This window comes from Panthera leo, chromosome E2, assembly GCF_018350215.1.
Source record: "Panthera leo isolate Ple1 chromosome E2, P.leo_Ple1_pat1.1, whole genome shotgun sequence".
NCBI lineage: Eukaryota > Metazoa > Chordata > Mammalia > Carnivora > Felidae > Panthera > Panthera leo.
Genome location: NC_056693.1, coordinates 43,814,456 through 43,840,918, shown reverse-complemented (window position 1 = coordinate 43,840,918; position 26,463 = coordinate 43,814,456). Strand labels below are relative to the sequence as shown.

Genomic DNA, 26,463 nt, shown 5'->3' with positions numbered 1-26,463 from the left:
CAGCCGGCCCTGGTTTACTGGAAGGCAGGGGGCACAGAATGGATGGAACCCAGCCCAAGCATTCCTGGCCCACCCATCCCCTCTCAGATTCCTCCCCAGGCCCGCCACACCCCTGCAGCTTGCTGGGCAGTGGGCACAGGAATGCTGAGGCAGCTGAGGGTTGGGCCTAACTTGGAGAAGGCCACATAACAAGCAGCAACAACAATAACAGCAGTCACCACTTACTGAACGCTAACTGAACACGAGGCAGAGCGCTGAGTGCTTTCCAAGTGTTACCTCCCAGCAGCCTCTTTTCAGCCCTGAGAGAGAGGGCCGTCTTAGGAACCTGAGGCTTAGAGAGGTCACACCCTCAGGTGACTCACACCCATTCTGTGCCCTCTAGGGGCTTCACTCTTCACCAGGACTCTGCCCCACTGGACTTTGAGGACCCTTTCTGACAGGCTCCCCCACCCACTGAGAGAAGAATCTCGCAGCTCCTGCCTGCCAGCTCTGCAGCTGCCCGCAGGCCTGGACAGGTCCTGGCTGCTGCCTCCTCAGCGGCTGTGGATGGAGCAGAGGAGGAATCAGGTTTCACCAGCTCTGGGAGAGAACCCAGGTTGCTGAGTCAGGCCTTTTTCCAGGGCTTCTTAGACTTAGCCTCCAGCCCTGGAGTAGAGGCAGCGGTCCAGAACTGGGAACCCTGGGCCAGGCATCTGACCTCACCTCCCACTGCCCTTTGACTCCTGCTCTGCTCCAGGCACACTGGCCTCCCTGCAGAATCCCACCCAGCACACTCTTGCCTCAGGGCCATTGCATTTGTTGTTCCTTTTATCCAAACATACCTGCATACTTGCTCCCCAGTACCCTCCACTCTGCTCAAATGCTCCCTTCTCAGTGAGGACTTCCCGACTATTAGAACTGAGCCCCGCCCCCAGCCCCATCCCTCCTGCACCCGATCCCAGCTTTCTCTTCTATAGCTTCACCTTTCATTGTACCATGTATTTTACTGATTTATCCTATTTATGGTATGTCTCCCATTGAATGTTAGCAGGATTGCCCTTAGACTGGGCAGAAAGGGCCTTTACACTGTGCTCTAGAAGGCCCTGCTCTGGCCCTCCAGCTCCTTCCATGAGGCCAACGAGTTGTGATTGCTAGCACCTGGATCCCCTCCCTTGCCATCGGGACCTTTCCCCAACCAAATGGCCCTAGGCCTTCACCAGGTCTGTCCAGAGGGCAGCCAGCATAGCCCAGGTACATATTCCCAGGCTCAGGGGATGGAAGGCAGTCTGTGGGGGATCAGTAGACAAAGCTTGGATGCATGGGCTGCGGTACACACACAGGAATGTCATGGTGTGGATGGAGCATGAGGTGGGTAGAAAAGTGGATTGACCTTTGCTCCTGGGCTGGGGGCTAACTCTGCCTGTGCAACCACATTCTGGCCCAGTACTCTGGATGTGTGAAGAACCAGATTAAAACCTGGCCTTCCAGATAGCTGTGAAGCCATGCTTGTTCCAGCAGGAAGATAGAATATCTTTTATTTAACAGTTTGAGTCAACTCATATGGTTTGTGAGTCTTATCCACAATTTTACCCAAAGTCCCCAGTATATTAAGGGCTGGGATTGTGAATATTTTCTGCATTTCTGTATCTCCAGCACCTAGAACAGTGCCTGGTACAGAATACATGTTCAATAAATAGTTAAGTGAATGAATGAAAAAGATGTAGGGCAATGCTCCACATAATCAAGGGGACCCCAGAAGTGGTTGGAAATGCTGTGGCTTTTCAGTGTCAGGGCCTCAGAATCTCAGGGTCAGGTACGGTCAACTCTGCCTTGCATGGGGGACCCTGTGCCTTCTATGAAGACCCTCTCTCACTACCTGTCAGCATCCACACCCCCATCATAGCTGGAATTTTTATTCCTTTTTTTTTTTTTTAATTAAGATTTTAGGGGTACCTGGATGGCCCAGTCGGTTAGGCATCCGACTCTTCATTTCTGTTCAGGTCATGATCTCACTGTTCTTGAGGTTGAGCCCTGCATTGGTCTCTGTGTGGACAGCATGGAGCCTACTTGGGATTCTCTCTCCTTCTCACTCTGCTCCTTCCCAGCTTGCATGTGAACTCTCTCTCGAAAGAAATAAAGATTTTAAGTAATCTCTACATCCAAAGCAGGGCCTGAACTTACAACCCCAAGATCAAAAGTTGCGAGCTCCAGGGGGCCTGGGTGGCTCAGTCAGTTGAGCATCAGCTCAGGTCACGATTTCCCAGTTCATGAGTTAGGGCCCACGTTGGGCTCTGTGCTGACAGCTCAAAGACTGAAGACTGCTTCAGATTCTGTGTCTCCCTCTCCCTCTGCCCTACCCCTTCTCATTCTGTCTCTCAAAAATAAATAAAAACATTAAAAGCAATTTTAAAAAAAAGTTGCAAGCTTCACCAACTGAGCCAGGCAGGTGCCTTGGAGTTTTTATTCTTAATAGTAAAAAGAGATCATACTTGGGAATCAAGGAAACCTGGATCCCAAAACTGCCTCGGTCATTCATTGTCTGTATATGGCCTTTACTCTCTTTACTCTCAATTTCCTCTTAAAAAGGGAAGCATAAAACCTGTTATGACTGTTGGTGGAAGAATGCAGGTAACTGACTCCACCCACGTGAAAGGCAGGGCCAGTCACTGCCCAATACGGACTGCCGCTGCCTCCACTATCGTCACCAAAATGTCCAAAGCATTTCCTGGCGCACAGCAGACTCCCGTTGTAAGGTGCGTGCCAGCCAGGGAGACTGTTCCGCCCTCAGATTGCCTTCCTGTAGACTTTGCCCTCAGTCGCCAGAGTGGAAGGCGCTCGGGACGGTCTGCGGTTCTGATGAATAGTGCCCTCTGCTGGGCATGTGGGGAAGGGCTTGCGGAAAAATCATGGCTGCCCTCACTACTTTGTGCAGACAGGGAATGTCTCTCTCCAGGTGGGAAGTGCAGTTTCCACTCAGGCTGTGGGTGTGGAGATAAAGGAGCAGTAACTGGCCCTGTCAGTCTCAACAACCACCACAGTAGAGATCACACTTAAAGCAGCTTTGTATGCCAGACACCCTTGTAAACATTTTACAGATACTAATTTATTTACTATGACCATTTTACAGATGAGAAAAGTGAGGCACAGGTAGGCTAAGTGGTTTGTCTAAGGCACATACACTGGAAGTGCCAGAATTTGAATCTGTGCCCTGAACCGTGGCTCCTTAGTGGAAGGTGGGAAGTAGCTCTACCTTTAGCCCAAGAGTTGGCCCTGTGGAGTTCCCATGCGAGTTTGAAACTGGACATACAGGCTGTGGGCTGAAAAAGGGGCTTTCCAGTGATTGCCCCCACCCGTTCAATGGCAGGCCACCAAGCTGACCTCAGGGCCCCTTCCCGACTGGCCATCCTTCGGCATTTCCTTGCCTGGACCTTTCTTGGAGTGCCTTTGTGTGGGCCTGTGGTTAAGAAAGGTCCATGCCTTGCAATGGAGGCCATGAATTTGAGGCCTCAGCTACTTGCCCACCTTCCAAGGATGATAGTCATTTTCCTCAGGCCCCTTCAAGGGCCTGGACAAGCCCACCTGGGGAGAAGGGTCCTATCTGCAGCCCCTCAGCTCAGGTCAGCAAGGGAAAACGCACTGTGTGAAGTGAGGCCTGGGCTCTGCCCATCTCTGCCCTGCTGGATGATCTTAGGGGAGGGCTTGCTTTTGGAACCTGTATCTTTTCCTATCTGAAAAATGACAGGGGTGGATTGGGGGCAATTTTCAAAGTGCTCTGCATTTGGGGGTTTAAGGAGAAACACTGGGAAGATGAGGCCAAACAGGCATGTCTCTTGGCCATCTGAACTCTTATTTCCAACAATTTCATTTTTGTAAGATTTTTAAGCAATCCCTATACCCAAAATAGGACTTGAACTTATAAACCCCGAGATCAAGAGTTGCATGCTCCACCAACCAAGGGAGCCAGGTGCCCCTCCAACAACTTCATGCTTTTTTGGATTAGGGATCTGGGACCTTGGCTTTTAAGTCTGGATGAGGGTGAGGGGGGAATCACTTAAAACAATGAGCCCAAGGGGTCCTTTCAGCACCAAGCTGTCATCCTTGACTGAAACCTCCACTTGGAAAACAAGCAGCCTTGATCCCAAACAGAACCACAGGCCCCTCTCACCCTAGTGAGACTCATTCCTAGTCACTGGAGGACTGGCTTTGAAGCATCTGCAGAGTTGGGTGCTCCAAGGAGTTTATTTCAACATTGTTAAGGGCAAAAAAGTAGAATCATTCGTGTCCATGGATGATGGTGGGGACATTGAATAAATGCTGACATCCAAACTGGGTATGTCATAGGCAGAAAGGCAGCCTCCGAGGCCCTGTTGTGAAAAGGTATAATGCAAAATGTGTGTGTAATGAATGCACAGGGGGAAAAGGTTGGAAGGACGCGTGCCAAACTGTTGCACCACAAAATATGAAGGATTAACATTCAGGTGGTCCTCACTGGTATGGCCAAACACACTGGTTATTTATGGGTGCTAAACTTTACTTGGATTCCTTATTATAGGCCCTAAAGGCCAGAGTCCTAAAATCCCATTTTGCAGATGAGAAGCAGGCCCAGAGTGAGAAAAGGATGTTATATATCCATCCCCATCCCAGAGCCCAGGTTCGTTTTCTCCAACTCACTTAGAGTCTGGTGACTAGTTCCAGTGCCAGGGGAATCTAGATCCATCCACAAAGACCAGCCTTGGCTAGAAAAGGCCACTTCTCCTCCTCAACACCTTCCAAAAATCCCAGGGGAGGAAGGCCAGTCTGCACAGTGGCTGTTTGGTTTTATTATTAGTCTCAGCTGAAGATAGGGTTTCAGGCTTTTCAGAGAGGAGTTTAAGATAAGGGGCAGCAGGTGTTTGCTGGCTGAGACACCGAATCCTCTCACCTTATCAGCAAAAGCAGCAGGGCCCTGAGACAGGGGAACCCGAGGCCACAGGAGCCAGAGGCTGCAGCTTGAGGGAGAGCCAGGAGGTAGCCTTGACCTGCAGGCTAAGGAGCTGTGGACCAAGGATGGATGAGAAGGTTTCTCACTTAACTTCGTTCCCCTTTGACTTCCCATCCATGATCTGAGACTTCGGACACCCTCAGTCACATCCTCCAGAGCCTTGGTGGCAAACCTGACTGGACATCAGAATTGCCTGGAAGGCTTGTTAAAGCAGATTGCAGGGTCCCACCTAGAGTTTCTGATTCGGCAAGAAATGCAGATGCTGGCAGTCCAGGAACTGCACTCTGAGTACCAGTGCTTTAAAGCATTAGTCCCTCTTGTGGAAAGAAAATTTTTAATTCAACTTCAGCAATCCCTATGGCTTCATTTGAGATTCTTCTCTCTTGGTTCATCGCAAAGAAAATGTTAAACTTCGCTTTAACAAAGGAACACACGGAATAGTTCTTTCCCTGCTGTCTCTTCATCCTTATTCCTGCATCCGTGTATTGTTGGGATCGCTCCAATTTCACGTACATCCTGGGTGAGTTCTCTAATTTTCTGTCTGGCTTGATTTTGATGATGATCAGGTGTCATTAAAAAAAAAAATACAATGAGGCCATTCTTTAAAGGAGGAAAATCCCCTCAGAGGGTGATTGTGACGATTTGTTTAAAGGAAACAGTGGAAGTTAAGTGGTATTTGGCCCTAAAATGTATCAAATAAATGGTAGCTATTACCAGTGAACACAAATTGCACCTACAGTGTGGCAGATATGAAGCCATCCGGTCTCCATAAAAATTCCCCATTTTATACATGAAAAATGTGAGGCAAGTAGAGGTTAAATTACGTTGCTAGGAAGTGGCAGTATCAGATCCTCCCCAAACCGCCCCCCCACCCCCCGGCCCCGGCTTTTCCTTATAGAGCCCACCACACAGAAGAGGAAATGCTTGCCCACATGACAGCAGCCACTGTTCCAGAAAAGACGTTGCCTGCAGTCCTGGTGGGGGCTCAGCCTGGAGGTAAGGGAGTTAATGTTTCTGTCCCACAGAAGAGAAGCTCAGAATTTGCAGAGAGATGGGTGCCTGGCTGATTTAGTCAGAAGAGCATGAGTCTTGATCTCAGAGTTGTGAGTTTGAGCACCACGTTGGGTGGTTAAAAAAAAAAAAAAAAAAAAAAGAATTTGTAGAGAGAGGGCAGGCTCACCCTCATCAGGCCTCCTCGGGCACGTACACAAATCCTGAGCTTCCTCCATCATCAGGACAAAGCTGGGTGAAGCCAGCAGGGTTAGATGTGCTCACTCCCCTTATAAAACTCTGAAAATTCTAAAAACCTCTGAATCAGACACCGAAGTAGGTGAATGGTATGGTATAGGACTCATAGGGCAATAAAATGGCAATAAAAAAAAGTTCACTCCCCAGGCACCTCTGGGAAAAATTCCTTTAATAAAAAAGTTGTAATACATTTACACGATTGTCATCACCCTTTTTCTACAACACTCAATTGGGAAAATAAAAAATAAAGGACAACCTAGTCGCGCTCAGTATAAAAACGCAGTAATTCATTCCAACAGGAGGCCTTATCGCCTGGAGAAGAGACACAAATCCATGAGGGCATGTAAGTTGAGCAGTTGAGGTCTGGACTTCTGGAGGAATCCAGAGGACAGCTGAAGACCCGCCTCTAACTTTTTGAAGACAGTATTTTAAAAAAAATTAAAAAAAAAAATCCAGGTTGTGATAAGAGGCCTCATTCTAAGGAGCTGGGTCCATTTCAGAGAAAACATCATCACTGGGTGGGTGGGGGGTGGGGGGGTGCAAGGGGGTGGTCAGAGTCTGTCCAGTCTCAGGACATAGAGCCAGGCATTTTATGGCAGGTTATAGACTCCTGGAAATTTGGTCTCAGAAGCAACCCTGGCCTAGTCTGAGAGGTTTTCAGAAGTGAAATCAAACTGCCCATGGCCCTCTATTCTGAAAGGCTCAGAAACCACCCCTTAATGTCAGACTTGACACCTCTCTCCTCCAAGTTGCTAAGGCCACTTCTTGACAAGCTCCCAAGTTCTTGGCTGAGGAGAGGACTCAGGCTCCTTGGAAATGCCCCTGCGGCCCACCTTTAGCCCGGGTCCTGTTGGAAGGCCTAGTCATCCTGGCCACCACCATACATGTCTGCCAGCTTCTTGAAGCGACTGCCCCACTCGTTCAGATAGTCATAGTCTTGGTCCTGGTCAGAGGCTGAGGAGGTGAGGGAGCTCAGGGACGCGGCATCAGAGCCGCTGCCCTCGTAGTCAAACACCAGCAGGGAGTCGTAGGGCGGGGCTGTGGGGTCCGTGTTTGCCGCCTTCAGGTTCTGTGGCGACAAGAGCAGGTGGTTAGGGGCGGCGGTCAGACACTCAGCAGCTGTGGGAGCTCGGGCAAGGTAGCTCACGCTGCCGAGCCTGCGTTTCCTCATCTGTGAAGACCTCTCTTTCCTCCATTCAGGTTTCAAGGGTGAAATAAAATAATGCACATGGATACTTAGCACTGAGCCCAGCATACAGCAGGTGCTCACTGTGGCAGGTCAAGAGCAGGGAGGAACTCTGAAACCAGACAGCTTGATTCAGAACTCAGACTTCACATACTAGTTTTGTGACCTTGGGCAAGCCCCTTTTTATCTCTAGGTGCTGTTTTTGTCTGGTCTCCAAAACGGGAGACTTCAAATAGTTTTAGAGCAATACACTAATACATGTAAATATATGTAAAGTGTGTATTAGAATAGTACCTGGCATATAGGGGAACATCATTTTCCTCATTTGTAAAATCAGGACAACAATAGGATTTCTTCCCTGCAGTCGATGTGGGGATTGAATGACAGGGTATTTGCAAACTATCTGACACAGAGACATTCTGGAAATGGTCTTCATTTAACTGGAGGAAAAAGTTCCAGGTATTTAGTCCCAAGGCATCTTTTCAAACCATCTGCTCTGAGCAACTTTCCCCAGATGCTTTTGTTTTTGCACAGCTCTCTCAAATATGCTCATGCTAAACAATAGAGTCTAACCACCAGGCTACTTCTAGAAGGCAAGAAGGGGAAGCAGAAAGGTTCAAGCCAGAGTGAGGTATTTTGACAAGCCACTGGGCCCTCTGCCCATCATTGCTTCCCCAAACCCATCTATCTATCTTTCCTCCCTTCCTTTGTTCTTCCCTCCCTCTTACTGAGCACCTCTATTTTACAGAGCACCCAACTGGCTCAGTCAGTAGAGCAAGCAACTCTTGATCTAGGGGTCGTGAGTTCAAGCCCCACGTTGGGTGCAGAGCTTAAGGAAAAAAAAAGAAAGAAAAACCTCCATTTACTGCTAATGGGGTCCCAGGCTGTGAGAGACTCCTATCATTTATTTCCTGTGTACCTAGGTCAGTGGTTATCACAACCATGCCTGTATATTTGATTTTAAGCTTGGGGAGCTTTAAAAAAATTGGAGTCTTAAAAAGAAATCCCTGGTTTCCAGGAATTGTTATTTTTCAAAATCCCACAGATGAATCAAATGTATGATCAGAATTAAGAACACTGGAGACACTCAGCTATTATCAACAATAACTATCATAACCTAATAAATGCCAGGGGTACCTGGGTGGCTCAGTTGGTTAGGCGTCCAACTTCAGCTCAGGTCATGATCTCACGGTTTGTGAGTCTGAACCCTGTGTTGGGCTCTGTGCTGACAATGCAGAGCCTGGAGCCTGCTTAGAGTTCTGTGTCTTCTTCTCTTTCTGAACCTCCCCACCTCACCCTCTGTCTCTCTCTCAAAAATGAATAAACATTAAACAAATTTTTAAATAAAATAAAATAAATGCTACATGCCAGGCCAGTGGTTCCTAGACTCAAATTACTTGGGAATATTTTAAAAATTCTGAAGCCCAGGCCATATCCAGATCAATTAAATCACAATCTCCATGGGGAGTCAGAAACGTCAGTAGTTTTTTAAGTTCCCCAGGAGATTTCAATGTTTGGAAACTACTGTTCTAGGTGCTTACTCATCTGACCCTTAAAGTGACCTATAACAGCAGGTCCCCAACTCTGTTCCACATTGGGATCAGCTGGGATCTTTAAAAATTTAAACCCAGGTAGTCTGACTGCACAGTTTTCAAGCAACTGTTATGTGTGTTGCATAAATGAATAAATTATTCTTAACCTACTGTTAACCACTCTGCAACTTAGGGTTTTATGGAGGAGAAAACAGAAGCCCAGACATTAGCCAAATGTCAGGAGATCACACAGCTGGTTGGCAGGGGAGCCAAGATTTGAACCCAGAGCCAAGACTCCAAGCCCATGCTTTTTTTCCCATGCTGCTGGTGCTTGAATCAAGGGCTTCCCTTGGCTGGCCCCCTATGCCTCACCTCGATGATGAAGTTCCCAATCTCATCTGGGTTGGCTGGACGTGGACGGTACATGGGTGTGGGGATGAAGGACGGCGCCACATCATTGCGGAGAACGACCTCAGGCCGGGCCTCCAGACCACGGTGGAGTTGGGTGATGTCATAGTCCTTCATGAAAGTCAAGGACAGCATGGGGATGAGAAGTGAACTCCTCCACCATTTGTATGTCATCCCATTTCCCTGCCACTTGGATGTTCTGGTTCATGGGTAGGTCTTAAAAAATAGTCTTTGTCAGATATTTCTGAAAGCCCTTGTTCCCACAGCTCCTCCTCCAAAATTAAGCACAGGCTCAAGGTCACCTTAGCTGGGGCCAAAGGGACTACAGCAGTAGACCAGACACCTCTCAGAAGAGAAGAGGTATCAATCTTACATGAAGATGGATGCTTTAGGCCAGAGTCTGGTCAACGTAGCTAATATGGTTAGTTGGTTAACCCAACCATCCCTGCCAGTGGCCCTGGAGGCATCCATTTCCCAACACTTAGACCTTCCCAGTGCCTCACCTGGTCCTCCTCACCACCTCCCTCTTCGCCATAGTAGAAGACATTGTCACGGGTGTCATCTTCTGGGAGCAGAAGGGGCTCCTTGACCTTCCTCTTCTTCCTCACCAACAGGAGGAGGACCAGCAGGAGAACTGCAAGAGTTAGGGAGTGTGAATATTCACCCCCCACAACCACGGAGCTGGCCAATAGCCCCAAACCCTTAGCGCCCCATCTAATTTTAGACCCTTTCACTCCGCAGCCAGGGTTGAAAACACTTCAGTGGCTCCCCTGCACCTAGGAAAACCCCCAACTCCTTATCAAAGTGTACCGGATTGGCCCCTGTCTTTCTCCACACATCTACACCCCCACGTGGGTCTGGTCACATTTCCCTCCTTGGAGTTCCTCAAATAACACCTAGCAGTTTACCACTTCAGGAGCTTCATGTGGGCTTTTCTCATCTGGAACATTTTGTACACATGGCTCTCACCCTTCAGGCCTCAGTCTACTATCCCCTCCTCCTAGCAGCAAACTGACTTCATTCCCCCACCAACAATTCTGTACCATTTATTGTCAGTCTTCCCTTATCAGTGATACTGGTCCTCAAGGAAACACTCCTCTATGGGGATGGGAATCTCCTAGCAGATGTTACTTTTCAACAAGACTCTTTTTCAGTCCCCAGTGACCCCTACATTAGCCACAGATTTTAAGTTAAAAAGCGAGACGGTGAAACTCTGATATGGTGCAGTAATTTGAACTTAGGTGCAAATACTATTTTGGTATTTCAAGAGAGGAACTTAGCTTTTAGTAATATGGTTTGAAAGGTTGGCAGGCCATGTGGACATGGGAGTATTGGCCAACTAATGCCTAGCTGTTCTCCCTAATGCCAGGACTACCCCCAGCTGATCCCATATGAAGAAGCGACCCCAGGGTCCTCTCTGTGGCTGTCCAACGTGAGAGGATACACCCACCATTTAGCTTTAGCACTTTTTTTGGCCTGTTTACACAATTCCTGTCCATCTCTGGCCAGTCAAAACAGACCTAGCCTTCTTGGGGAGTCTGTGGGTTATCAGCATGCACACCCTATGCGGGCCAGACTGTAACCTTTGCCTCCCCTTTTCCTCCTCACTGAGTCTGGGGAAAGGCAGGAAGGAGGTGAAGTGGACTTCTCACCTGCACCAAAGTTACGTGTCTGCCTACTGATATCTCCATTTGGACCGTCTGGTAATTCTCTTCCCATGATCCTTTCCAAGCTGGCTAATGGAAACTCCAGTTTCTACTTGTTTGGGTATTAGAATCATTGATGGTTCTTTTCTTCATACCACATATGAATCTGAATAGATTCTGCCTTGAAATACAACCACCTCTCACCATCTCACTCCTAGAATATGGCAATAGCTCCTTAATAGTCTCCCTGTCTCCACCCTTACCCCTGTACAGTCTGTTTACTGGGAATCCTATAAAATTCAAGTCAAATCACATCACTGCTTTGCTCTAAACCTTCTGATGACTTATTTCACCACATCCTCACAATAGCCTACAAGGCCCAACAGGATGCTCTGCCACAACCATCACCTCTCTGACTTCATCTCCTACTTTTTTCCCTTTTGCTTTTTCCACTCCAGCAATTTATTGTTTCCACACACCAAGCACAGTGCTGCCTTAGGGCCTTTGCACTTGTTGTTCCTGAGATAGCTGCACAATTTGCTGCCTCACCCTTTTCAGGTCTTTACTCGAATATCCCTTCTCACCAACGCCTTTCTCACCCATCCTACTTAAGATGGCAGACCTCCTCACTCCACTTCTTTTTCTCCATACCAATACCTATTTCTCTGCCAGATGATTTACTGTCTGCTTTCTGCATGCAAAGTAAGCTCCATGAGGGCACAGAGTGGTCTGTGTTATAAAATGCTGCACCCCCAGCGCTGAAACAGTGCTTAGAGCACAGTATGTGGATTCGTTAAAGTTTGCCCTTGTTGAATTCGTACGGATTGTGTTTCTGTGTAAGGAATTCAGAGGGTAGAAAAAACAAAGGTGATAGGTGCTACCTTTAAAGAACTTAGCTTGTAACTAAACACTTCCGCCCACTAGACTCGTGACTCTCAAACTCTAGCATACATCAGAACCCGTGCTGGGCTTGTTAAAACACAGGTTATTAGGTCTTACCCCTAAGTTTCTGAATCAATGGGACAGGAGTGGGCCTGAGAACTGGCCTTTTTAACAAGTTCCTGGGTAATTCTAATGTCGTTGGTCTGAAGATCATACTTTCAGAACCACTGCTCTAGCCTCTAGATGACATGACAGTCGGGCTGGGTCTGTCTGTTCACGACTGTATCCCCAAAGCCTGGCACATTCCAGAAGTTCCATCAACATCTATTGACTGAATGACACTCCTAGAATTAAGAGTATCAGGAACAGATATGCAATGTTGGGGATGTCTTAGTCCCAGCAGTCCAGGGTATAACTGGGCCTTCTAACTACCCCATCCAGAGAGGGGAGAGGGCACGGGTACTCACGCAGCAGAGCCAGGACAGCCCCCAGGACCGGGAGGAGGAAGCCCCCCTTCCAGGGTTTGGGGCAGGTCTCCACATGGCCGTGGCAGTCACACACCGTGGCCCTGATCACTGTGAGCTGTTCCTTGTTGCCATGGTCAGATAGAGAAAGGTGCACATTGTATGTGTCTTGCTTCAGGAACTTCTTCAAGGACAGGGCCACTGTGTTTCCTGGAGTGGACAGATAACATTCACCCTGGGAGACCCCCAAGTGGAACTGGGCAGATCATGTTGGAGGTCTGAGGAGACAGCCTCTACATCTGGGCAACAGGGAGAAATATCCCAAAAGCACACTTATGTCAAGTGTTAAAAGTTGATATTTGGCCAAAGCCAAATATGCACCATCATGGAAAGAATTACTGGAATAGGAAAATTTATTTATTGGGGCACCTGGGTGACTCAGTCAGTTAAGCATCTGACTCTTGATTTTAGCAAAAGTCATGATCTCGCAGCCTGTGGGTGTAGGCCCTTGTGTCAGGCTCTGTGCTGACAGCATGGAGCCTGCTTGGGATTCTCCTTCTCTCTCTGCCCCTCCCCTTCTCACACTCCTTGTCTGCCCCCTCCCCTCTCTCAAAAGAAATAAACCTAAAATTTTTAAAAATAAGGGAAAAGAAATTCATCATTTTTCCCCTTAAAATCATTACACTATTTTTAAAATAACGAAGTTTTTTAAAAAGTCATGTCATGCAAGGCCAAAAATTTCTCAGCACCATTAGCTGCTAGACTGTTCTCTGCCTCAAAAAAGAATACATTGGAATAAATTCTTTCTGAGAGATAATTAACTCATGAACCATTAGATCATGACCTGAGCTGAAGTCAGAGACTCAACTGACTCAGCCACCCGGGCACCCCTCAAGCCATTTTTAGTTCAAAGTTTCTGCATGGGGTGCCTGGGTGGCTCAGTCGGTTAAGCGTCTAACTTCAGCTCAGGTCATGATCTCACAGTTCGTGAGTTCGAGCCCCGTGTCGGGCTCTTTGCTGACAGCTCAGAGCCTGAGCCTGTTTCTGATTCTGTGTCTCCCTCTCTCTCTGCCCCTTCCCAGCTCATGCTCTGTCTCTGTCTCAAAAATGAATAAAGCATTAAAAAAAATAATAAAAAAAAGTTTATGCAGACTCTCTGGCCTCCTCCTAGCAAGATGGCTAGAAGGGAGAATTTGCCCTGTTCCAATTCAGCGATGGCAAGCAGAGAGGGAGCTCTGCAGGCTGAGAATTTAGTCTACTACATAGAGGCCAACATGGTGTGTTTCCCTGAAACATCCCTACCACCATCCTATCCCCATGCTGGATGGCGATTTCTCAGGTGCTGATGACAATGGTGGTGCCAGTGACTAAGCAGGCACTAACTGGGAGCCACGCCCTACTCTTCTCCACTACCACTTTAAGAGGCAGGTACTATTTTTTTTAATGTTTATTTACCTTTGAGAGAGAAAGGGGGGGAGGGGCAGAGCAAGAGGGACAGAGGATCCAAAACAGGCTCCACTGACAGCAGAGAACCCAATGCAAGGCTCAAACTCGTGGACTGTGAGATCACGACCTGAGCTGAAGTCTGACATTCAACTGACTGAGCCACCCAGGTGCCCCAAGAGGCAGGTACTATTATTCTGATTTTACAAATGCAGAAATTGAAGCTCAGAGAGGTCAAGTAACTAATGTGAGATCACACTGGGGTAGGGGATGGATTAACTCCCCTGACAACAAGGACATGATCAGTTAGAAAAACTAATCTAAGCTGAGGCGCCTGGGTGGCTCAGTTGGTTAAGCAGCCGACTTCAGCTCAGGTCATGATCTTGCAGTCCATGAGTTCGAGCCCCGCATCGGGCTCTGTGCTGACAGCTTGGCGCCTACAGCCTGATTCATATTCTGTGTCTCCCTCTCTCTCTGCCCCTTCCCCATTCGCACTCTGTTTTTAAAAAATGAATAAATGTTAAAAAAAAAAAAAAAACAAAAAAAAAAACACAAAAACTTAAGGGGCCACTGGGTGGTGTCCAACTTTGGCTCATGTCATGATCTCACAGTTCCTGGGTTTAAGCCCTGTGTCAGGCACTATGCTGACAGCTCAGAGCCTGGAGCTTGTCTCGGATTCTGTGTCTTCCTCTCTCTCTCAGCCCCTCCCCTGCTTGTGCTTACTCTCTCTTTCAAAAATAAACAAACATACATTAAAAAAAAAAAAAAAAAAAGGAAAGAGAAACTAACTTAAAACCAAGAACCAGGTATCAATACTATCACCAGGTGTTGGTACCAGTGGGCTTTGGTCATAATGCTCACACCTGACTGAACCAGATCTGTGATTGCTGCTGGGAAATAGTGGTGATGAATGAAGGTGGCTGTTCACACACCTACTGAGCACTGATGTACCAAACAACGTGTCTCTTGTGTCATCACTTAATCTTCACAATAACCGTATGGAAGTAGGTACACTTATCGGCACCATTCTACAGATAGGGATAACTGAGGAACAGTGAGGTTCAGTAGCTTGTCCATAATCATAAAGCTAGTAAATGGAGAAACTGGATCTTGAACTAAGGCATTCTGGTTCCAGAGTCCATGCTCTATAAATGATAAGGTCAGGGATGGGGAAAAAATGGCTTCCAGGCCACAACGGGGTAACAGGAGACCAACTTGCACTCCTCAAAGGAAAGGTGCTGGTCATACACAACCAAATCACAGGAATCACAAAATTGAGATCATGTGGGTATCTGAAGCAGGTCTCCTGACCTTTCAGGGATAGGCTCAGCAGCAGTAATAGACACTGGACATATCCAAGTAGGATATATAGATAAATATCCTATTTATAGGGGCAGAACCTATAGATACTGGTTCCCCATTTCCTTCCTAGGGGACCTTAGCCCCAAGAGGAAAGGGGACACATTTTAAACCAAAGTGAACAGTGTCTCTCCAGGGGCCTTCCTGGCACTTGAGGCTGGATCCACCTTTCTCACACACCCGGGTCCTCACCCACTTGATACCAAGTTAGACCCCTTTTCAGTCCTGTGACAACTAAAATACCATGACAGACTGAGAACCTCTGGGTGGATGGAAAGAGAAAGCACAGGGAGATGGATTGGAGCGGGGTGTGGGGGAAAGGGACTGTGGCTTCAATTTCTGCTCCATACTTACCCACTGTGTGCCCTTGGGCATACTATTTAACCTCTCTGAGCCTCATTCTTATCTTTAAATAGGTATAAAAATACTGACCGCAGAAGGTGGTAGAAATATTACAGAAGGAAAGAAAAAGCATTTTGCATATTGTTCAATATGCATTCAATAAATGGTAGGAAGCAGAGATCTAATGATAAATCAGACTGTCTGGATCCAAATTCTGGTGGCCATCATTTTCTAGCCATAAAGCCTTTGGCAAGCTATTTAACCTTCTGTAAGCCTTGGTTTCGTTGTGTAGGATGGGTGCATACACATTTATGTGTGTTAATAGTACCTTCTTCACAGGGTTGTTGTGAGGATTAAGTCACCTAATCTATGAAGCATCTGAAGTGGTATAGTATATACCATATATAGTATATACCAGTGCTATACTAGCACATAGTAAGTATGCTCACGACATGTTAGCTATTATCACTGCAGGAATCCTAGCTTTTTCATTATGTGATACTGAGAAAGCCACACCTTCTCTCTCCCGGCCTCAGTTTTTCCATCTGTACGGGAAGGTGGTTGGACAAGAACAGTCTTAAAGGGCTGCTGTGGATTTCCACAGGCTAACACAAAGTTAAAAAGTAGCGAAAGTGTTGAATGGTGTCTCTCCAACATTTTTTGTCTTTTTTTTCCTTTTTTTTAAAAGTAGGCTTATGCCCAGCATGGAGCCCTATGTGGGGCTTGAACTCATGATTCTGAGATCAAGAGTTGGATGCTTAGGGGTACCTGGGTGGATTCTCCTTTTCTCTCTCTTTGCTCCTCCCCCTCTGGTGCATGCTCACTCTCTCTCTCTCAAAATAAATAAATAAACTTAAAAAAAAGTCAGATGCTTAACCAACTGAGCCACCCAGGCACCCATTGGTTGACGTCCTTAACTCAGTGACCCACAAGATGCTGGAATGTGTACAGGGTCCCGATCTGGGGCAGACACCCACCTACTACCCACCACCACTCAATTACCTTTCTCATTGACCTCTGCTGTCCAGTAGATATCCGAGTCATGTGTGAGCTGGGCCTGGAAAGGCGAGGTATGGGGGGACAGGTCCTTGTCCGTGATGTTCAGCACTTGGGGCACAGGGCTTTGGTTGCAGATAGTGATCTGTCGGGGCTCGGGGACCGGGCCATGGTCGTTGATGTCCATAAGTGTTAGCAGGAGGGTCCCAGTGCCAGTGGTGGGAGGGCTCCCTGTTCATAATTACACATAGGATCCTTTTAGTATCTGCCGTTGGTTGGGGTGATGAATGAGTGTTAAGCTCTCCTATGACCTATCCAATCAGCCCCAGGGAGTTTCCTTTTTACTGCCCAGCTGTAACTTTTCAAGACCTTCCATGTCCTGCCCTGGTCTCATCATAGATCAAACCAGTGATGGTAAATCCATGGCGGTTATGCCATCTTTCCCATAGCAGACATTACTAAGTGATCCTAGCACCCTTACAGCCACTTCATCCATATGGCCACTACCAATCTATCACAAAAGGAAACCTACTGGCCATCTCATGGCTGATGCAGTGTTTGCTAATGAGCTTTAGGGATGCTTCCCTTCACAGTCCTGCAGGAACCTTTCATCTGCCTCCAGACCTTGCTTCACTGTGTCAAGCAGCAATGTCAAGTCACATCCTAACTCCCAATCCTGTCATGGTATGACATCACTAATCAATCATGGCACTTCCCAGGCAGCCCCTTTCAGTCAATCACAGGGCCAATTCTGGGCTCGGTGGACCACACACTTAGGCTAAAAGAAGTCATTCTCCTAACACTTGGGTCTTAGGGAAACCATAGCCAATCCTGGTCTTTGAAAGACTCCTCTCAAGTCCCCTTTGACCCTCCAGATTGGTTTGCTGACATCTTTCCCTGACACCATACTCTGTGGAGGGGATGTGCTGTGTCATGGGCTCCAAAAGTACCCAAGTGGAGGGATTGGGAGGAAGCTCTCACCATCATCTGTGGCCAAGACCATGACTTCATAGACATTGTTCTTCACAAACCGTTCATCCTCACGGTCTAAAACCCCCGTGGCAGTGACCTGTCCACTGTCTGGGTCCATTGCTAGCCACCCTGCTGGGTCTCTGAGGATGTGGTAGCTGGAGTGGAAAAGTTGAAAAGAGTCATATCCAGAATACTTAGAATTCTGGTTGTCCTCCAAAGCCTACTCATTCAACTGGCAGATGCTGTTATGGGTCTCGGGGCTCCTAAGCAAGATCACATGAAGAACGCATCTCACCCCAAATGGAAGCGAGAGCGGCAGAAAGAGGGCCCAGCAGGGAAACATGAGAGAGAGTGGGAATACCTACCCCCTAGACCTCTGTTCAGAGTCTTCAGTGTTGGGGAGGGTAGGAAGGGAAGGTCCCGTGCGGGGATGATGTTCAAAATATTTAGCAATCTTTCTGGTAATGGGAGCAAATGCTGGCCATAATAAATAACCCGTCCAATACTACTAATGCTTTTGGATGCATCTGAGCCCAGCTCCTGTGTACCTGATCTTCTGATTTCCCTCGTCAGGGTCCTGCGCAGTGTAGGTGCAGACAGACTCCCCGACAGAGATGCCCTCCTGGACCTCGATGACTTTGGAGGGTGGGACAAACACAGGTGCCTCATTCACATCCTCCACATGAACTACTATGGTGGCCGTGGAGGTTGGGAGCTTCACCACAAAGGGAGCCTCATTGGTCACTTCAACGTACAGGGTGTGTTGGTTTTTGGCCTCGAAGTCCAAGCCCTGAGACAGAAGAGGAAGGAGAACCTGAGCCACCAATTTGTGAGGAGACCCCATGCAATGCTTTGAGGTCAGAAGGAAAGGGCCCACAGTGAGGGGCTCAAGGTTTCCAGGAACAGCAATGTTGCCCTTTCCATATAGCCTCCTGCACTTTGAGTGGACAGCCAGTGGGGCCTCTCAGACCACCCCTAAACCAGAAAGCCCTACAGTTGGTTCCCAACAGGGTGGTGGAGAAACTCGTGGAGGCCTTTCTGGTGATCCTAATGACTGGGGATGCCGCTGGCATTTATAGGCTGGGGCAGGGGAACCAAGAACTGTTCCACAGGCCGCGTGACTTGCCAATATCCCCCTGAACATTCATGTACTTGTGGGTGTGAAAAATCTGTTGATAATTCCAGTCTAGAACACGTTTTATGTATTTCTGGTGCAGTTTTCTAGGAATGCAAGCTTCTGAGGGGAGCCTGTAATTTGATTTGTTCAGGCCCTTCCCAAAAGCTGTTTATCTGCTGTCCTGTAAGGATACCAGTATGACTTGTGGTGTGTATGAGCCGACAGAGTGACACGCAGCATCCGCTACAGTTGGATGAGTCTCCAAAGAGAGGCAAGTAACTGACCACCTTCATTGTGTTTTCTAGTATGTTCTCAGAAGCTTGCGTACAGAAATATCTTATTATCAGTAAATTTTCCTGTAAAATTCTTCTTTATTTCACAGTTAGGGCAATCTCTTTTTCTAGAAATTATGTAAGTTAGGTAAGTTTAATTATAAATGAAATTCATTTCACAATGTAAAAAGGGCATTACAAAGTTTTTGTTGAAAGAAGGAGATAGTTTTTAAAGTATTATATATAAAACTCTGCTTCTCAAACTAGGCCATTCTAAAAGCATCAATTTTATTCAAAGACTTTTTGAGAGACAACCATACCTCAAACTACTAAGTAACATAAAACATTTTGCTATGCAAAAACCTAGATATGTGTTATGGATTAAATGCAAAATTTGCAAGCATTCCAATAAAACAGAGCCTCTCTGTTTAAGAAGGCTGACTGGGGACAGCCACTGGACACCAGGATCTGGGAGGAGGAGCTCTACTCATCTGCCTTAATCAAATCAGTGACTCCCACCTGTTTTTTTGAAAGGAGTCCCTGGTTAAGATTTAGTTTGAACAAAGCAATACATTGACACAAGAGGGATGGGAAAGGGTCAGAAGCCACCAGCTTGCTGCACGCCCAGTTGAATGGTTCAAAGTAGGTGTCCCCAGGCAGATGATACCTCCTTTTCCCAGAGGCTGCAGACCTGACTGCCCCAGGTGTGGGCCTGTCTAAAAGCCCAAAATGACTCACCTTCCTGGTTGTCAGAATGCCCTGGTTGCTCTCGGGGTGGGTGGTGATGGTAAAATGGTCCCCATCGTCACCTTCCAAGATGCGGTAGGTGGCGTGCCATGCGGGTGAGTTGGGGGCATCCAGATCAGTCACCGTCAGCCTCTGCACCTCGTGCCCCACCACGTTCTCAGGCACTTGGGCCTCGTACTGTTGGTGTGGGAAGCACAGCACAGTCAGAGCAGAGACTGAACACCCTGAGACCGTTCCACGCTTCACCAGCTATGGATCCTCCATGTGATTCCATGGGAGCTCCGTTCCATGCCGCTCACTCTTTCTGGGATCACCCAATACCACACACCAGGGTTTCAGGGCACACACAGATGCAGAATGTCCTGAGACTCAGCCTTCCAGCTTCTGGGACAGACCACAGGGATGGTGAGCCTACTATTCGTACATCCAGGGCCTACTACTCCAGTAATCGCACTGGTCTGGGTGCCCTAAACCCTGCCATGCCTAGCCACCTATCTAGCTGAGATCAGAAAGGTATGGAGAAGGTGGCAAGAGGGACTAGCTGCCTGATTGCTTTACGGCACTGAGCAGGAACTTTTTTGGAAGCTCTGGAGTAAGTGGCAAAAGTTGGGAACTTGGCTGCTCAGAACACATTTCTAATCAAGCCTAAATAATGTTCAGTAGCCAGAATTATCAAAGGATGGAAGGGGGGGTGGGTGTCATCTTGACTGGCACTGAATCCCCCGTCGCTGCAGGTGTACGAAGTATTCACTGGGTGAAGGTGGACAGGTATAGGTGTGAGGCAAATTATAAGTTTTCATAACAACACGGATTTTGTTCCTTTCTTTCCTCCTTCCTTCTTCCATTCTCTCTGTCTCTCCCTCTCTCTTTCTCTGTAAAGTAACTTCTACCTCTAATGTGGGGCTAACAGTCACGACACCACGCTCAAGAGTCACAAGCTCCCCCTGACTGAGCCAGCCAGGGGCCCCTCAACAAAGATTTTCATATTAAGCACTTATGTACCAGGGATTGTGTTATGAACTGTACATAGATTATTTCATTTAAAACTCAGAACAATGCAGCAGGTATTACTATTATCTCCATTTCACAGATTAGGAAATGGGGCACAAAGAGGTTAGGTAGTTTGCCTCCGGTCTCACATCTAGTAAGCGGTGGCACAGGACTGGAAGCCATGTGGGCTGTTTCCAGAATTTCATGAGAAAGAAAAACCTCAGGGGCATCTGGGTGGCTCAGTCAGTTAAGTGGCTGACTCTTGATTTCGGCTCAAGTCATGATCTCACAGTTCAGGAGTTTGAGCCCTGCATGGGGCTCTGCACTGACAGTGCAGAACCTGCTAGGGATTCTCTCTCTGACCCTCCCCTGCTTGTGCGTGTGCTCACTTTCTCCCAAAATAAACAAACTTAGAAAAGAAAGAAAGCTCAGTCCTTCATCATCTGATGAGGAAAGAAGGACTGAAATCAAATTTACCTTCTGAGGATCAAACACAGGAGCATTGTCATTGGCATCGAGGATTTCCACTATGGCCACTGCTGTGGTGGTAGAACCATCTCCATCCATGTCTGTAGCCTGGATGGTCAGTGTGTACTCAGGGACTCTCTGGGGAGGAAAGGCAAGTTCAGGCCAAGAGGTCCCTCAGCCTGGGCTCACAGAGGCACAGCTCTGGATATACGTGGAAGGAAGGGGAATGTTTCCCCTTCTCACAGTGCTCTCTTGAATCCCTGCCCCACTACTCACCCATGGCAGAAAAGAACAGAGGCAAAGGGTGGAGGGGGAGGGGAAACACAGAACTAAATCGTTCTCCTGGGCCAACTGTGGGGTGGAGCCTGGGGATTGCCCCCTGACCCCGGGCTGATACAGAATGGGAGCTTTGAGTGGGGATTCGGGTAAAGGTATTAATTAGGAAACAGTAGGCAGCTCCAATATCCATGGAGCTAATTCTACTTTGTAGCACACAAGGGACAAATCTGGGCAACGTGCATGCTAAGTGAGCCATTCCGAGAGGAAATGAGAAAACCTACAGAAAATATCAAACGCTTGCATTTTACAGCTGCCTCCTCAGCCTTAACGAGATCATTTGGCAGCAGGCCATTGGCCCAAGAGAGCTGTGGGACATCAACATGGGAACACAGCAGCAGCCATTCCCAGCTGACTTGGATTCTCACTGCTCCACCTTGGGCTTTGGAGGCTTGGCTTCTGCTCTTGAATGTCAGGCCCCGGCCTGAGAAAGCCTGGGTAGGCGGCACTTTCCCTAAGGGCCACTCACCTCCCGGTCCAGGCCACTGGAGATGACGCTGATGGTACCCGTGCTCCGGTGGACGGTGAACATGAGGTCATGTGGGTCCTTTGGTTCTTGGCTATGGATAGAGTAAGCAACCACCCCATTGTAGGTGTTGATGGCATCATCCTCATCTGTGGCTGTCACCTGCATCACAGAAGTGCCTGAAGGGGAGAAGGAATGAGTGAGCACCCTTCTCTCCCAGCTCCGATTACAGCATTGCCTACTTCTGGAACTATGAGAGGCTCCACCTTGGACCCATCCTCTACTTTGTGGCCGATTGCTAGGTGGTGTCCTTTTTCCTTTCTCTGCTTCTTTCTTAAAAACAAAATGCTCATCATCATTTTAAGCTGAGCACAGGTCTGCCTGGAACAAAGATTATTTCCTATCCCTTCTTGTAGCTAGCTGTGGCCTTGAGACTAAATTCTGACAAATGGGATATACGACTTTGGGAGAAGTGTTTTTCTGAGTATGGGGCTTATTCTTCCCATCGCTTCCCTCCTTCCAGGTGTAATGGTTGGAACTCCAGGAGCAACCACAAAGTAATCTTGGAAATAAAGCCCCAATAGCAGAACAATGAGAGAGAAGGAGCCTAGGTCTCCAACACTGCAAAGCACAATCTAGTCTTGACTGTCCACCTCTAGATTTCCTGAATATAAGGAGAAAGTAAGGTTTCATCTCATTTAAGGTCCTGTTCTTCTTTGGGGGATTTCTGTATTGGCAGCATAACCAATTCATACTTCTCAAATCTTCCACAACTCAGAGAGGAAGGAAGAGGAGAACCCCTCCCCACCAGCATCGGTTTTTGAGGTCATTATGTGTTATATCCAATCTTCACAATTATGAGTAATATAATTCCCATTTTCAGATGTGAAGATTGAGGCTCAGAGATCATGAGCTTGCTCAGGGTCACAGAAAAAGAGGTCACATGTAAAGAGGCAAATCAAGATTCAAATCTAGATCTTTGTAGCTCTAAAGCTAGTGGTTCCCAAACCTGAAGCTTCTGGGAAACTTTTAAATATACAGATTGCAAAGCTGTATATTTAAGATCATCCTTATTCAGGGATCTTGGGATAGAGTAGGGGGAATCTGAATTTTTAAAGATTTTTGCTTTATTTTTGTTTTTAAATTTTTATTTTTTTAGAGAATGTGTGTGCAAGTGGGGGAGAGTGTTGGAGGAAAGAAAGAGAGGGAGAAGGAGAGAGAGAGGGAGAAAGAAAGAATCTTAAGCAGGCTCCATGCTCAGCTGGATGCAGGGCTCAATCCCACAACCCTGGCATCATGACCTAAGCTGAAACCTCGAGTGGGATGCCCACCCTACTGAGCCACCCAAGCACCCCAGGAATCTGATTTTTTAAGATTATCCCAGGTGATCTGATATACAGCCAAGGAAATCAAGTATGGAGGGTTTTTCCAGCCTTTAACGGTCTTGGCTGACTTCCAGATGGTTCTAGAAGTTGACCCAAGGCTATGTCTGGGACTAGCAGACCTCTCTAGGTGTCCCCTCCCAGTCCTCTTACCGGGTAGTACCCCTTCCAAGACGCTCCCTCTGAAAACATCCTGGGTGAACTTGGGCTTGTGGTCGTTCTGGTCAGTTACAATGATGGAGATGTTCATGGGGTCTTCCACTGAGGCACCGTTCTCTGATACAGCGTGGCCAAAGAGCTGTGGGTGCACAGGTCTAGGGTCAGCCTGACCCCACCCTCCCCACCTGGCAACGGGGCCCTGCTTTTGTTGGATGCTCCAGATTACCTACCTCATACTTCGCGATCTTCTCCCGGTCCAGCGGCTTATTCAACAACAACCAGCCTGTTTCCTTCTCTATGGTGAAGACACCCTCAGGGGGGCTGTCTGCTCCAGGGCCTGTGATGCTATAGAAAATCTTGGTGCCTCTGTCCTTATTAGATTTGAGCTGGAAGCACAAGAAAATAGCTGACAAAGTGACAAATCTCTCACGACTGCCAACAAAAGTGAGGAGAGGTGAAGCCTTATCAGAAACTGTTCCCAGTACAGAAGCTTTCAGGGTCAAGAAACCTTATAGTAAGGCCTTTGGATGAGGGTCCCTGTACCCACCAGTGACTCCCTGGGAGAAAGCACAGTCATACCTGATTGAGCTTCTGGGGGAAGGGACCCTTGCCATTCTCAGAGACGGATATCGGTGGAACCACCCATTCTCTCTTGCGTCTTCGTAAGATATGGTTGGATGGGGAGATCTTCAATGGTTTCTTCTCCTGCAAGGAGAGAAGACCCCTTAACCCAGACACGCAAACAGCTGGAAGATACTCGACATCCTCTCACTTACAGACATTAAGGGTGAGGAGGGAGACCTAAATAGGTTTATTGCACAAGACAAATTGAAAAGAATCCTAAGTGTTTATTTACAGAGAACCAATTAAATACACTAGAATATATCCATCTAGTGGAACTGCTATACAGCTCTAAAAATTAGGAATGAATGAAAAAGAACAAAGTTGACCTACAGTATAACTAATTAAACTACAGTATAGTTTAGTATTTTATTTAACAACTTATATAATTAGTATGTACCAGCTTTTGTGTATAAGTGTAGCAAAATAAAGCCACATATTCATAGTGGCTTATATGTAAACAAAACCTATTTTTAGATGCAGAAAGAAAGTGCATACATGTAAATAATATATCTTTTTGCATAAAAGAGAGGAGAAAAAAGTATTTTTAGATCTGTAAATATATAAAATACATAACATATGTTTAATATAAATATAGAATATATAAATAAACTTCAAAAGGAAAAATAACTGGTAACAGTGGTTATCTGTGTATTCTCTTGGAAAGGGCATTAGGTAAATGCAGAGAAACAAAAGGAGGTTATTCACTGTGTAACTTTTTAATATTTTAAAATTGTTGAGCCACATGGATATATTAGCTATTCAAAAAATTAAAAGAAAGAAATGTGGCTGAGTGCCTTAGGTCTGTCTTCCCAGAGGCTCATGGGATGTTCATGGGGTCTTGAATCACCTTCCCTTGGGGTTTAGCAAGATGATATGGGAAAGAAGGAAAGGGTGATGGGAAAGGGAATGCGAGGGGCAGAAGGTACTGGGCCATGGTTCACAAGGCAGTTCTTTGCCCCACTGGCAGGACTCTCTGGCGCCCCTAATGGAAGGGTGCAGGCATTACCCTGCTTAGATCAGTAGCCACGCCCATAGGTGTGAGCAAACTGAGGGCTAACACTGCCTCTTCTGAAGGGGTAACATGGTTCATAACCCAGCAACCTCGAACTCCTGGCCAGCAGCAAGCTGGGCATGCACAGAGAACATCTTCCTTCCTCCTGGCAGGTGCACGTGGTATCTTACCTGGACTGTTCTACCATTCAGCACAGCAAAGTCACCATCAGTGCTAAGCAGGGCTGACTCTTGCCCAGGGCAGTCCACGAAAATCACTGTGGGTAAGACAGAAACAGAGTATTAGGAAGAAGAAGGCTTCCGGAAGCTACCCTAGTGGAAGCAACACCTGACGACAGCCTCCTGGCTGGATCAAAGATGGTTTCAAGCCACTGCAGGAGACCTGGCTTTGGTCTCCATTATAATCAAATACAAGTTTCAGATGGGGCTTCCAACTTTGGCCTCAAGAGGGAGGACTACATGGTGGTTTGTGGGCCAAGCTGCTTTCTTTGTTCATGAGACCAAAGAATCAAGATCATATACATTCAGCAACATCAGCCCCAGATGGCCTCATGAGACACAGGGTTGACCTGAGGTCATGGTTGAAGGCAGGAGATTTTCAGCATTTCAGAAGACCATGAGTCCACCTATATCCAATATGCGTCCTGCTACACTGCTACTCACACAGATCATTCTGGACAATCTCTAGCTGTTTCAGTTTTTCATGTTCCCTCTGAACCCCCCTGCTTAGCCACCTTTTAAATAAGCACTCCGAGGTGATAACTACCACTCACTAAGCCAGAGACTGGGCCCATTTCATCCTAAACTACCTTAGCTAAGGTAGGTATTATCTCCTTTTCAAAGGTAAGAAAACTGAGGTTCAGAAGCCCTATCAGCCTGACTCCAAACCATTGGCTAGAGAGTACTTACAACCAATGTTCTTAACCACCCTTCTTTGAAGCCAAAGCAGGAAAAGAGGGTACCTGCTGAGGGAACACATGGGCCCATCAGCACCTGCTCTGGCCGAGACACCAGTCTGCATCGTTTTCCTAGGCTGCAGCACAACGAGGACCACAGGGACAGTGCTGTGCCACAGAGGTGTCAGCGTGAGGCCTTCCAAATGTCCTTTTTCGAAAAATTGTCCTTTAGTCTCAGATGATGAAGATTGTTGTCTCCCCACCCCTGCCTCCACCATTCCCTCCCTCATTTTTTAAATTATTTATTTTGAGAGAGAGAGAGAGAGAGAGAGAGCGAGCATGGTGGGGGGGGGGAGGGGGAGGGGGGGGGAGAGAGAGAGAGAGAGAGAGAGAGAGAGAGAGAGAGAGAATGAATGAATGAATGAATATAAATGAATATGAATCCTAAGCAGGCTCTGTGCTGTAAGCATGGAGCTCAATGTGGGGCTCGAACTCACAAACTGAGATCAAGACCTGAGCCAAAACCAATAGTCAATCGTTAACCCACTGAGCCACCC

At 47.3% G+C, this 26,463-nt stretch overlaps 1 protein-coding gene and 1 long non-coding RNA gene across 3 annotated transcripts in view; one reads left to right on the top strand and one right to left on the bottom strand.

Annotated features, from left to right (window-relative positions):
* Positions 1 to 2,649: 2,649 nt before the first annotated feature.
* LOC122208659 lies at positions 2,650 to 6,586 on the top strand. Its single transcript, XR_006197316.1, has 3 exons — positions 2,650 to 2,732; positions 5,859 to 5,956; positions 6,508 to 6,586. It is a non-coding gene; the product is annotated as an uncharacterized LOC122208659 (long non-coding RNA).
* Positions 6,366 to 26,463, bottom strand: part of CDH3 (cadherin 3) — a 44,822-nt gene continuing 24,724 nt past the window's right edge. For both annotated transcript variants that reach the window (XM_042919933.1, XM_042919931.1), the window contains 14 exons: positions 25,182 to 25,267; positions 23,955 to 24,080; positions 23,606 to 23,761; positions 23,370 to 23,514; positions 21,838 to 22,013; positions 21,042 to 21,170; positions 19,566 to 19,751; positions 17,987 to 18,228; positions 17,448 to 17,593; positions 16,473 to 16,697; positions 12,330 to 12,536; positions 9,838 to 9,968; positions 9,299 to 9,445; positions 6,366 to 7,277 (listed from right to left, as the gene is read on the bottom strand). In XM_042919933.1, the coding sequence (XP_042775867.1) occupies positions 7,068 to 7,277; positions 9,299 to 9,445; positions 9,838 to 9,968; positions 12,330 to 12,536; positions 16,473 to 16,697; positions 17,448 to 17,593; positions 17,987 to 18,228; positions 19,566 to 19,751; positions 21,042 to 21,170; positions 21,838 to 22,013; positions 23,370 to 23,514; positions 23,606 to 23,761; positions 23,955 to 24,080; positions 25,182 to 25,267 (2,312 nt within the window). In that variant the 3' untranslated portion in view covers positions 6,366 to 7,067. The remainder of the gene's footprint in view (positions 7,278 to 9,298; positions 9,446 to 9,837; positions 9,969 to 12,329; positions 12,537 to 16,472; positions 16,698 to 17,447; positions 17,594 to 17,986; positions 18,229 to 19,565; positions 19,752 to 21,041; positions 21,171 to 21,837; positions 22,014 to 23,369; positions 23,515 to 23,605; positions 23,762 to 23,954; positions 24,081 to 25,181; positions 25,268 to 26,463) is intronic.